The sequence below is a fragment of the Saccostrea cucullata genome, unplaced genomic scaffold (genome assembly GCF_032062105.1).
Source record: "Saccostrea cucullata isolate Sc308-1 unplaced genomic scaffold, CSIRO_AGI_Scuc_v1 ctg1055, whole genome shotgun sequence".
Lineage (NCBI taxonomy): Eukaryota > Metazoa > Mollusca > Bivalvia > Ostreida > Ostreidae > Saccostrea > Saccostrea cuccullata.
Window position 1 is genome coordinate 210,650 of NW_026929665.1, and position 13,166 is coordinate 223,815.

Below are 13,166 nucleotides of genomic sequence, written 5' to 3' on the forward strand. Positions count from 1 at the left end.
ATCTTCTACAGAGTCTGAAGCACAAAGTTTACACTTTCGATCCGTGGCAGGCACATTTCTGTATCTGCCAGTTTCAATTTCAAGCTTATGGTTTTGATATCATAGAAAAATATTTTTCTTTTATTTAAGTCTTGTTTTGTATAATCCATATGTTCGAAGTTTGCCTTTTTCATTTCTAACACACTCTGATAAATTATTTTGCCATATATTAGTAAATCTTCTATTTAGTTCATTATAAACTATTGATGGAAGGTTTTCAGCCAAGATGTTGTCACAGGATATTCCTAATTGTTCCAGCATAAAATGAATACTACTCAACCAACAGCTCTTTCTATCATTATTCAATATTATATTTTCTTGTAGTGCACTTGCTAGTAAAGTACTATCTGATTTATAAATATGTTGCAAATATTTGATACAATTATACAAGATTTCAATATACAATGGATGTCTGCCTAATTCACCCATAACAGCGTGGTTAGAAGCTTTCTTGTGAACCCCACAAATATATTTTAGAGCTTTGATATGTAGTTTATCACTAAATAACTTTTTAAAGGAATTTTCTATTTCATAATTTGTCCTTTTAACAACTGCAGATTCTGTGTTTATAGTACCCCAAATCTCACTTCCATATAAAACAACAGGTTTTACAGTATGATCAAAAAGATGTAACAAGATATTTGCATTTGGTTTGGTATTACCAAAACATTTTACCAATTTAAAGAAAGCTTTCAAACCACGCTTATATAAATCATACTGACATTGACTTTGGCTTATTTTAGCGGTTTTGTAGCCAATAAAATTTCAATTGAATTTGCATTCTATTTATGAATAATTACAGAGTGTGTACAAAAAGACGAAAAAATTTGAAGGAAATGAACCAGATGCATTGAATAAAACCCCTAGATACTTATATGACAATGTACGTACACTCAATTTCATGACCTTTATATATAAAATGTAAATTTGTGAGTCATGCATTTTTGTAAAAGATTACAACTTTTGTTTTTTTCAAATTTACAGTAAGACAATATTTATCACAAAAAGTGGCCAGCTTGTTCAAACAATTCTGTAGGCTTTTTGGAAAAGATGATAATAAAACAAGATCATCAGCATAGAGAAGACAACTAAGAGGTTCATTATTCAAATATACTTGATCATCTTCACTGTTAAACATATCTGGTAGTTCATTAATAAGGATTTTAAACAAGTTTGGACTCAAATTATCCCCCTGCCTTACCCCTAATTCAGGGATGAAGCTTTTAGTAAGTTTATTACCAATTCGAATATGTAAATTATTTGAGGTGTACATGCTCTTAATGACATAGTAAAAAGGACCTCTAATATCAATCTGAGATAGTCTATATAATAAGGCCGAGTGAAGTACTGTATCAAAAGCTTTCGAAAAGTTAATAAAACAGGTGTACAATTTTGAGTTAGAGGAGTTATATTTTTGAATTAGAGTTTTCAGTACAAACATATGATCAGATGTTCTAGCCTTGGGTTGAAATCCTATTTGGCATTTATGAATTAGCATATGGACAGGCCATGTTTTATATCATTTTTTTTCTCACCTAAAATCTTATTCTAATAAGTTTGTAAATGTATTATTTAATAATTAAATAAGTAAAAATTGAATAAATTGACAAGCAATTCATTTTTAAAGAAAGGATACGTATTGGGCAATACACTGTATTAATTGATGTGATATAATGTACATTCCATCCACAATATCGCATGTTGTGTTATACTCAGTGATTTATCGGTGTTAAGTGAATTTGAACCTGATCATTTGGGATCAAAATGGCGTTTTTACGGAAGTACGCCATGTTGTGACGTTGTAGAGGGCCCCCTTAAAAACAAGAGGCCCATGGGCCATATCGCTCACCTGAGCACTCTGGCTAGCAGAAATTAGTTTATTATTGAAAAGTTTAAACCCAAATGTAGTCCCAACCATTCCTTAAAGGGGAGAGGGTATGATTTGCACAAACTTGAATCTACACTACCTGAGAATGCTTCCATATAAATACATGTATGACCAATCATGGCTTTGCTATTCTTGAGAAGATTTTTAAAGAATTTTACTATATATTCTATGTTAAACTTAAGTCAACCAGTGTGGCCTGGCACCCAAACCCTGGGGGTCATGATTTGAACAAATTTGAATCTACACTAACTGAGAATGCTTCCATATAAATGTGATCAATCATGGCTTTGTTATTCTTGAGAAGAAGATTTTTACAGAATTTTCCTATATATTTCTATGTAAAACTTTTGTGGGCCATTGTGGCCCCGCCCAACCCTCGGGGTCATGATTTGAACAAATTTGAATCTACACTACCTGAGGATGGTTCCATATAAATATGATCAATCATGGCTTTGTTATTCTTGAGAAGATGTTTACAGAATTTTCCTATATATTTCTATGTAAAACTTTGGTCGGCCATTTTGGTCCCACCCTACCCCTGGGGGTCATGATTTGAACAAACTTGAATCTACACTACCTGAGGATGATTCCACATGAGTTTCATCTTTCCTGGTCTAGTGGTTCTTGAGAAGAAGGTTTTTTTAAAATGCCATTAATTTTTCACTAATTCATAATTGTCTCCTCTTGGAAGAGGGCGTGGCTGTTCATTTGAACAAACTTGAATCCCCTTCACCTAAGGATGCTTTGTGGCAAGTTTGGTTTAAATTGGCCCAGTAGTTCTTGAGAAGAAGATGAAAATGTGAAAAGTTTAAAGACAGATGGACAGCTAGACATACAGACAGACGGACAAAACGTGATCAGAAAAGCTCACTTGAGCTTTCAGCTCAGGTGAGCTAAAAAACATACTACATAAGCATAAATATAAAACAAAGTTTTACCGTAAAACTTCAAAACTCAATGTATTTATACATAATTGTTAAGTTCTGAGGAATGATCTATTTAAAATTTTATTTATATTAGCTCTTAAAAGAGCAAGGATGCTTATTAGAATAAATATACTAATCATGTATTTTGGATATTTCAATTTTTTCTAGATACTGCAGAATCAAACTACCACTTAATTCAAAAATATGCTGGCAAAGTGTTATCTCCCTTACACATCAGATTGATGAAGTTTTCTTTGTCGTTACGAAGTTTCTCTCCAGCTATAGAAAACTTTCAACAGGTAAGTCAAATAAAAATCTTTAACAAACTTTTATCCAAAAGTAAAAATTACATTTCTGATGCCTTTTTTTTATCAGCACAGTTTGGTTGTGATAGAACTACTAGTAGTCACTGGATTTTTTTTTCATTTATTGGGGAGGGGGGAAAAATCAATGGGAAAAGAAGAGGGGAGGGCCTTTTTGTACTGTTGTCTGTTTACAGTTGTAGAGAATTTGTTGAAGGTTAAGGTCATGTCTTCTTTCAAGGAGCAGAAAGCTTCATGCAGCATCAAGTTTAAAAGTAAAAGATAATTGTCATTATGGATCACTTAAAAATGCATAGTCATAAAGTGATTGAATAAATTGATATACAATCTTAGTTTCTTTGGCAATGGTGTGTGTGTAGTTTAAATCTTTCTTGATTTTATATAGATCAGTCAAGTTTGTCAAACTTTGCTAAGTTCTTCACTTTAGGATGTGAATATCTTTCATATGAAAAGAAAACCCATGATTTTGACTCGTTTTTAAACTTTCAACAATATTAAAAATTAGAACCAGAACGCAATGTCCATCGAATGGAAACTTCCAATTAGTAATCAATGCAGATTGTAGAAGTATCTGTCATCCATTTAATGATTTGTTAAGCTTTGTATGTCTGTCTGTAGATGTCTAAGGAGGAGCCGGCTCCAGAGGACTGTGATATGTTTGTTAGCATCAACGGAGAGAAGATATGTGATGTCAGCAACATTGATGATGTCATCAAAACAGCTGCAAACAAGTAAAATAAATAGAAGTTCTATCTCTGAATGTTTTGTATACAGTAATATGAGAAAAAGAGAGGAAGTAGGGGATACTTATTCTTTCTGTGTTTCTTTCTATGAAAACTTCAAGTTATCAAGACATTTGAACCATGATACATGTACCTTACATTAGGGTAAACAGAAGTTTGAAAGTCAAAATTTTATTGTCGATGGCTAGACTTAGTTTGTTTTATATGATTGTATAAGCCTGAATTTATGATAAACAGATGTGTAAATGCTAGGAAAAATGTACCATTCTTTTTCTGATATTTTGAGTGTATTATGAATGCATTAAAAAGTATAAATATCTTGGCAATAAAAGCTTTATGAAGTGCTTTTCCTTGTAGACCCAAATCCTCCATATACAAGTTTGATCACGTATACCCTGGGACAGGAAATAAGAATGTGGTGGCTGTTCTGTATGGTGAACTTGGGATGCCAGGGTTTACAGAGATTCATCAAAAACTCAAATCTCTGTCCAAGAAAAATGAAGTTTCCTATGTATTAAGACATTTTGTGAAGGTATTCAGTTTCATTTTCTTCTTGGATTCTATAGCAATTTTTATACATGAAGATATGTAAAGCAAATGTTTTTTCAAAGTTTTAGTTACCGTATAGTGGATATTTTTAGTGGGGTGCTAACTTTGGCTTATTTTAGCGGTTTTGTAGGAAGCCAATAAAATTTCAATTGCCAAATTTGCATTCTATTTATGAATAATTACAGAGTGTGTACAAAAAGAAAATTTTCATATTTATTTTGCAGGATGAAGTAAATCAATGTTATTGTTATTGATTGTTTAAGCTAAAAATAATACTTTCAATGATTAAAAAAAAAATCAAAAGTGTGACTAGTCGTTTACAATAATTGCTGTTACTTGTTTGATAGAACCCTTCTGAGGAGAAGACACGTCTGTCTGGTTATGGTGTAGAGTTAGCAATTAAAAGCACAGAGTACAAAGCAAAGGACGACACCAAAATAGAAGGTAAACATGAAGGAAGAGCTGAATTCAAGGTTTGATAGGGGGATGTACATGTATCAAGAACCTTTTCTGCAATTTGAGTTTACATCTTTCATTTTAATTTGTTTGAAGCAATTCATTTTTAAAACTGACATGGTTTCTACTTAAATTTTTTTGATTTTTTTTCATGAGAGTTGTTGAGTACTCATTTATTTTAGAAAAATGTATATGATCAAATATCATTGCACTTATAATCAAATATCTTGCAATTCTTGCAAAGAGTTGAAATGTGCATGTGAGAAGAAAACTTTCTAAGTCTAAACATTTGAGTCTGCTATTTTTATGAAATGTTTACATGAATCCTGTCTAGAACAGTGTTGTCTTCATAAGATGTCTGTTACATCATTCTAAAGTGTAACTTGATTTCTATCTTTCACTTTAGTAAAAGGTAAGCATTCAGGTTATAAATGTTCAGATGCCAGGTAGGTAGTATGTATATAAAGTAGTTAGAATCACTTTTATACTAAGCAAAAATATAGAATTACCTATAGTATCCAAAAGGAAAATGGAACCAAGTTGACACTAATTGACAATTCTAAACTCATCAGCCTAACAGAATATCACATAAGTACACTGTATGTGCTTTTTTGCTTTGAACTTTTATCACCAGTTAAAACTCTTACTTTAGATGATTTGTCACTAGTTACAAATAAAGAGTATTCAGAGACGACTATTTTTCAACAACAGTCTAGTAGATTATGGGCAGGGATTAAGTTATACCAAGACTTTGATTCTTCTACTTTCTCCACCTCCTGTATTTACAGCTTCAGATTTTCTGCCGTAATATTCACCAAGATTCTGCACACTTTCCTGATATTGCTTGGTTTTAGGGCTCTATTGCTAATCTTCAAGATTGAATAAAAATATTGATAAAGCTTTCTAGACACTAATCAAAACTACCTTGTGTGATTCTTGAATTGTTTGGCAAAAAGCCAAAAGGAATTGAAAAATATGAATATATCAATTACATGTACATGTAATTAGTTTTAGTGAAAGTATTAAACTTTACTACATAAAATGTATGACATTTCAAGGTATTAGCAGGTAAAATGTTTGGTCGGTAAGACTTTGCAAGCGTAATTATAATGGGTAAATAAGAGCAACCTTTATTTAAAAGTTTATCTGACATATTGTAGGGGAGGGAACAAGCACAGAGGAAGAGGACCAGCTAGATGATGTAGTTCAGGGATTTGACTTTGCCAAACTCAAGTGAGCAGAATGGAATTTATATGTCTGATCCTGTGGACCAAATTGTAAAAACAAATAGAAATTGTAATTTAAAAGTTTGAAATCAAAAGCAAGTATGCATGCTTTCACATACATTTAGATATTCATATACAAGTATAAGTCCCCTTCCCCTTCCTTCTTAAGTCTTGGAATCTATAAATTTTATGAATGTATGCTGATGGCAAGTCTCGTGGTAACATGTATCTTGTAATTACACACCCAGTTCCTGTATATATTTAACAGAGAGCTGTACCCCGAGCAGAAAGCTGATTTGAAGAAGCTGAGAAATCATTTGGTTGCCTCGTCATCAGAATTAGCAGCCCTCAAAGTGTGGGAGCTCCAAGGTCAGTTCTGTCTGCTGAAAAGGCTGGTGGGTTTTTGTTTATTTACAAGTCTCTTTGAATAAAATTAAGTCCATGCACACTTCATTTATCGTTTGTATGTCATGCACCAGTATATGAATACAAGGGACGTGTCCATTGTTCTGTTTGTTGATGTGAATCTGAGTCTAAAATTTGTTATTTCAAATTTTGAAGCAAATTTTCAACTTTCCACATATTTGAGATGTTCAATTTTGGCTGCAGTGTGAAGTTAGATGAAACATTTCTCAATACATAATATGCATTCAAAATTTTTCCCCCGATAAATTGTGTTTGAAATATTCTTCCGTAGTACATGTATGTTTCCACACAAGAAAATAGAGGGATATACCCAGGCATTTGTACAAGATTGCAGAGGACTTCATATCCTATAAAATCCCATTTGAAAATCCCCTTTGCCTTTGAATTGCTGATATCATAATTTTTTGTCTCTGTAATTTTAAGTCATTTTGAAATAGTAAAGAAGATGTGAAATGTATAAATACTTTTTTTACATGTACATACAAGGGATAGAAACAGATATATTTGAAAGGTATCATCAGACCCTAACCATTGCTTCAAAATAACACACGAAAACATTGCATCTTTTACAATTTGATTTGACAGATCTGAGTTACCAGACTGCCCAGAAAGTCCTGAGTGCAGACAGAGACGACCAGATTAAAGTGTTACAGGACCTCAGCCAGAACTTCCCCTCCAAAACTAGGTAGGGCTCATGCTTATTTTAATACTTTGACCACTACTTAGTAGTCATGAAATATATTTGCAAGTGTCCTTTTATGGATACTTGTTTGCCAATTGTCTGTATTCATTTTACTGCTATGTAGCAGGGAAATTAAATGTCATTCTTCTGTCTGTCCTTTTGTGTGTCTGTCTCAAAAAAATTTAACCTTGATCATATCTTTTAAATGAGAAAAAATTGAGCTTTGAATTCATATTTTACATTTGTTATCTGTAGCAAGAACTTTCCAAATGTAGTATGTTGTTTGACCTCCTGGCCTTGACTTTGAAGTTTAATCTACATGAACATGTACGAGGGGTGTTAGAAAAGTTCGCGGACAAGTTCTATTGTGATCGCGCTATTTCCATGAAACCGGTCAAACTTTCCAGATATAATCTTGACATATTTTCCAATAAGTATACAAGAATTTGGTGCTCTCCGGTGATTATTGAAAAATATACGGCATTTTTATTTTGATAAATCTTGCTTCACGGAGCATGCTGCATTGTGGCACGTTTACATCACAAAGACTCTTTATTAAAATTAAAACTTGCACAATTGTAGTGCCAAGAGATTTATGATATTTTACCTGCCGCTAAAGTATGCAGGAAACGTCACTGGGAAAAATTTTGAACTAAATTGGAGGGTATATGGCTGTTTTATAGCTGTTTATAAATGATCAACGCGTAAGAACACAGCCAAAAATCGGAACGTCATTGAGCGTCATGGAGCAGTGCACTACGTAAAAATTATGTGTGCAGACAGGAAAATGTCTAAAAAGAGACTAAAATGTTTAAGATGCTGCTGGGAATATCCTACACATACAAAGAACAAGTTTTCAAGTGGTTGTAGCTTCATAAGAATGGAAGGAGAAACATTTTAAATGATTAACTACATCGATACTTCAATACCCCTCTATCGCATGGACGTTGCTTTTGCCTATGTTTTGCATAGTTTCCATACCTGATCGATTGAATCCACAGCCTTTTTATTTTTTAAGATCTCAATAATATCCGAAACAGATAAAAAGACATTATAGTTGAAAAGTAACATGTCTTGATATAGGTATTTAATTTTAAAGTAGAAAAAATATGAGAAAAATATAAAGAAATTAAAGATTCATAGAACTGAGACAAAGCTTAAAGGGTTGAAATCTGGTTGTCACGTCGCCTTACGTCAAGTGATTGCTCCGTGAATCCCATAACCCCATAGTAAAAATAGTTGTAAAATTTTAAGATTTTATTATATTGACCTGATTTTTTACATACCAATAAACAAAATGTAGGAATTCATTCAGTCATAGGTCATACGTCACAGTAAACAATAGATTTTCTGTAATTCAATGTGTCCGCGAACTTTTCTAACAACCCTCGTACTTTCCAATTTTTTTAACATTGTTAATTTTTTTAATGAGAGAAGAAACAGCTTTCTTATTTTCCTTGTACTTCATTTGTGACAATAATTTTCAAGAAGTACATGTACTATCAATTTTGACCTCATGTCCTTGACATTTAACCTAGGAACAATTCTGGTCAAATGGATATGTCAATCTTTCTTTCATTTTATATCAAAATTGTAGGTCTTTGTCAAAAGTTGCTGTGAAGAGTGAGGTCAAAAATGAAATATCTCAGAACCGAAAGGTAGGTTTGCTAATACGTGTATAGTTTTTGAGAATTTCAAACAAGAACAGAAAAACTTGGAATTTTTTTGGTTTATTGATGGTCAATCTATGAAGTCTGTTGAGGACACAAAAAGTCTTTATTAAATGTTGTAAAGTTTAAACGTCCTGAAAAGAAAAATGTAATAGATTGAATTTATGCATATTTGTTCCTGAATCTAACTTACTAGATGTAAATACATGAAACTGCTAAACTTTTTGAGTGACATTTTTAGAATTTTGATGATCTGAATATTGGTACTGGAGAGTCGGCCATGTTTTTGAATGGCATTCCTGTTGAGATGGAGGTCTATGATATATACACACTCCTGGATCTAATGAAATCAGAGGCCAGAATTATGGAGGGGCTCTTCTCAATGGGATTCAAGGCGAGTTGTTAGCTATATTTTATCCTCAGGGGGATGGTTTGTATTGTAATTTTATCTTCCTGTACTTTTTAAATTTATTTTGTCACCAAATATTTAAACAGCAGTGACAAAAATAGATTCAAAATGTAAGAATTTATCTTTTTGTCTAGGAACTTTTTATCAAGGGTTGTATTCAGAAATAAAAAAATTGTGATTAAATTATAGGGTGATGAATTAGAAAAGTTCATGCGTTTGGACCTAGGAGGAGATTCAAAGGAGTTTGCTTTGGATATTAGACACACAGCTATACAGGTACACCATTAAAACCTTTTGTCTTAAACATTTTAACAATGATATAAGAATTGTGGTTCTTAATAATTACCTATTGTTTCCAAATATAATTTCAGAATTAAAGCAGACTATTAAATGTTAAAAATATTGGCTGTATTTTTAAAATGTCTGAAAATAATTGGTACATTTGAATTGTTGTACATGCATGTGATTTTGAAAATATTTGACCTTGACAGTTTTTGAATGACCTTGAAAATGACAAGAAGTACAAAAACTGGCCGAGCAGTGTCCAGGATATTCTGAGGCCGACCTTCCCGGGAATGCTGCGACACGTAGCCAAAAACTTCTTCCACCTGGTAATTATCAGAAGATTGTTTCCTAATAATAATCAGGATAATGTTTTATTTATATTATCGCAAACTGTGCACAATACTGTAAACCAACTTTTATTTGCGACAACTTTATTTCACGATTTACTGCGGGTAAACGAGTTTGCTATGATTTATTTTTGTGATCACGCTTATTTTGGATCTGATGTTAAAGGTACTTGGACACAGATTTGAAGTTAATTATTTCTCTATAATATTACGACTTATATATTTTAATAGCATATAACAAGATTGCCACTTTTCCTAAGGATTAAGAAAAAAGTTAAAAGAACTATATGCGGTATATTACATATATTTGCCCCCATTAAAGTCAAATTTTGAAAACTTCCTGAAATGTGCTGAATTCAATAAATTGTATGAGAAATATATATTAACAGAAAATATTATAGTGTCAAAGCAGTGTATTCACAATTTTTGTTTTTATGACGTCACAAACTAGTCCGATTTTATATCCTCTTTCAGAAAGAGGACAAAATGGACAAAATTTCCACAATTTTGGCTTTAAAATTTATAGAGCGCAAGTTTGTTCAGGAACAATATTGACATATTTCATTGATATTATCATTCTACACAGTATATCAAAATATTGATCCTGAACACACATGCGCTCGGTGACTTTAACTCAAAATATCAAGGAAAAATGTACATTTTTCTGTAAAATTCATAAAAAACTTAAATTTATGTCATATTTGTGACGTCATTACGTAAATACGGCGTCATTACTTATAAAAATATTCAGTGCTTTGAAGTCAGCATATACTCCCCTGTTTAAGAACTTAATTAAATGTATCTCCATCAAAGTTTGATTTGTGGGGCAAATAATGGTTATTACTGAATAAAGTTCTTTGTGAAAGTGCAAGGATATGTCAATCAAACCCGCCGAAAAATTTGAAGTTTTTTATAACTTTTAAATGAAATAAGATTTTTAATCAAAATTTGTGTGAAATACTATTAAAATATATAATTCGTGATATTATACAGAAAATATTAACTTCAAACCTGTGTCCAAGTACCTTTAATAGAAATAGAGACTTAAAGGATTGGTTTGCATTGAGAAATATTTGCAATGATGAGGCTGTTGCAAACCTCACTAAAATTTCTTGGACATGATTAATGGTTACAGTAATTCATTCGTAACATTTAATAATACCAAGATATATAACCTAGCTGACAGGCTGCTATGGTCTTTAATGCAGCCCCAAAATCATTAATGTTTGAATGATTTACCTTTGAATTGATTTTTAGGTATTTTTTGTGGATCCTACAAGACAAACTGACATAGAACTTATCAAAATGGCTGAGGCTTTCCTGGTACACAGTGCTCCAATCAGACTGAGCGTTGTGTTTGTTGTGAACTTTGACCTGGAAGCAGATCCTCATGAAGATGCTAGCATTGCGATCTCTAGAGCGTTTGACTACATAAGACAGGAACATGATTTCCCCAAAGCTCTTTCATTTGTCACAGATGTAAGTAGAAATATACCCACTCTTCCAAAAAAACAATAATTTATTTTGATTCTTGGAGAAAATGGACATCAAAACTGTAGGAACAGAACTAGAAAATTGAAAAACATGACATTTTATTTGAATAGAATACAATTATTTTGTATTAAACATGTATGTTTGTACTAGAGTTTATATTTATATTCAGATTTACGAAAAGGCCAAGGGAGAAGAAATTACAGCCAAGCTGGTTATAAAAGAATTCAAAAAGAAGTATGCTGATGCAGATATGAAGGAAGTGTTTGACAAAGATAGTGATGAATACGACATTCTCAGAAGAGTAAGATGGAAATTAAATCAAGAATATTATGAATAAAGCAAAAATCTACTTAGCTTAATTTTTTAATAGAATTTAAAAGAATTAAGATGCATTATTTTACAAGATGAAATTGTTTTTAAAATATCCATGTAAAGCCCCATATCACATTTTCAAATTTGGTTTAAGATTGAGATTTAAAATTCTTGTTGCAAGCTTTACTGAGATTAAAATTTACAAGTATTTCTTTTAAAATAACTGAAGTTTTTTGACTTATTGGGAAAACAGGATATGAAATGTTAGTCTTTTTTCATCAGGCAGCAAAAGATTATGTGGAGAAGTCTGGACTAGGGAATTTCCCACAGGTCCTGCTGAATGGGAATCCATTAAAGAAGTCCTTCCTGACAGAAGATACTTTTGAGGAGGGTGTGGTCTCTCAGATAATGACACAGACCCCGGACATCCAGAAAGCTGTCTACCAAGTAAGTAAAGGGGGGGGGGGGTGGCAGACCCCAGACATCCAGGAAGCTGTCTACCAGGTAAGTAAAGGGGGTAGATAAAATTTTAATTCTTATGCAGTGTACTTGTATTCCTTGCAAAAACTGAGTTGAATGAATAACTTTTCATTTTAAATTTAATAAAAAACAAGGTTTTAAATGAAAGCTTCTTTTGTGTATTTTGAATAGTGTGTACATTTAGATATAATTGTTTAAATAAATTTAAAAAGTTAACTGAAAATGAGTTTATAGAATTCATGATATTTACGTTTAGAGTCTTTAGTGGTTTATGAAAATTTGCTCTGTAATTTGAAACTTTGATATACTTTGAGTGAGAAACTTGATTGAAATACAGTTAAAACTGTTTTGTTTTCAAAAATCAGGGAAATCTCCATGACTATATGAACATACTTGAGTACCTGATGGAAAAAGAACATGTTCTACCAAGGTTGAACTCGAGGGTTCTCTCCCCTCCCAAAAAATCCCTGGATTTCACCACTACAGTTGGTCAGTGGGCATATTTATATATCTTTGTGAAGTTATGTTTTTCTATAACAATCAGTTTTCAAATAAATTGTGTGTTTCTGGTTCCCCGACCAACCCTAAAATACATGAGCTGAACCTAAAAAAATTATCCACCTATATCTTTCTGATAGTAAACAATTACAGTTTTGCTATTAGAAATCCATCTGTGTATGAGAAAAGGCATATCCTATGCACATGAAGCAAAGTGTTTTGACAAAGATTTCCATAGTAAAAAAATGACAGCAGGTTTGCTAATAAAATATTAAAATGAAATGTTTTCCCTACCTATAGCTACCTACCTTAATTTTTTTCTGGTTGGAATAGGAAACACACTATTTATTTATCTTAGCCAGAATAAAACTGATGGAAATACAAGTAATCTTGGTTCCATGATGATGCAAATA

At 32.2% G+C, this 13,166-nt stretch overlaps 1 protein-coding gene across 1 annotated transcript in view; it reads left to right on the forward strand.

Annotated features, from left to right (window-relative positions):
* The window catches only part of LOC134281650 (UDP-glucose:glycoprotein glucosyltransferase 1-like), a 62,907-nt gene that overhangs the window by 6,595 nt on the left and 43,146 nt on the right, over nucleotides 1–13,166 (forward strand). Inside the window, exons 5-19 of the mRNA XM_062764079.1 lie at nucleotides 3,022–3,152; nucleotides 3,795–3,907; nucleotides 4,277–4,451; nucleotides 4,816–4,912; nucleotides 6,085–6,157; nucleotides 6,419–6,519; nucleotides 7,162–7,261; nucleotides 8,856–8,916; nucleotides 9,170–9,322; nucleotides 9,527–9,613; nucleotides 9,829–9,948; nucleotides 11,227–11,448; nucleotides 11,633–11,764; nucleotides 12,058–12,222; nucleotides 12,621–12,744. Coding sequence (XP_062620063.1) covers nucleotides 3,022–3,152; nucleotides 3,795–3,907; nucleotides 4,277–4,451; nucleotides 4,816–4,912; nucleotides 6,085–6,157; nucleotides 6,419–6,519; nucleotides 7,162–7,261; nucleotides 8,856–8,916; nucleotides 9,170–9,322; nucleotides 9,527–9,613; nucleotides 9,829–9,948; nucleotides 11,227–11,448; nucleotides 11,633–11,764; nucleotides 12,058–12,222; nucleotides 12,621–12,744 — 1,854 coding nt within the window. The remainder of the gene's footprint in view (nucleotides 1–3,021; nucleotides 3,153–3,794; nucleotides 3,908–4,276; nucleotides 4,452–4,815; nucleotides 4,913–6,084; nucleotides 6,158–6,418; nucleotides 6,520–7,161; nucleotides 7,262–8,855; nucleotides 8,917–9,169; nucleotides 9,323–9,526; nucleotides 9,614–9,828; nucleotides 9,949–11,226; nucleotides 11,449–11,632; nucleotides 11,765–12,057; nucleotides 12,223–12,620; nucleotides 12,745–13,166) is intronic.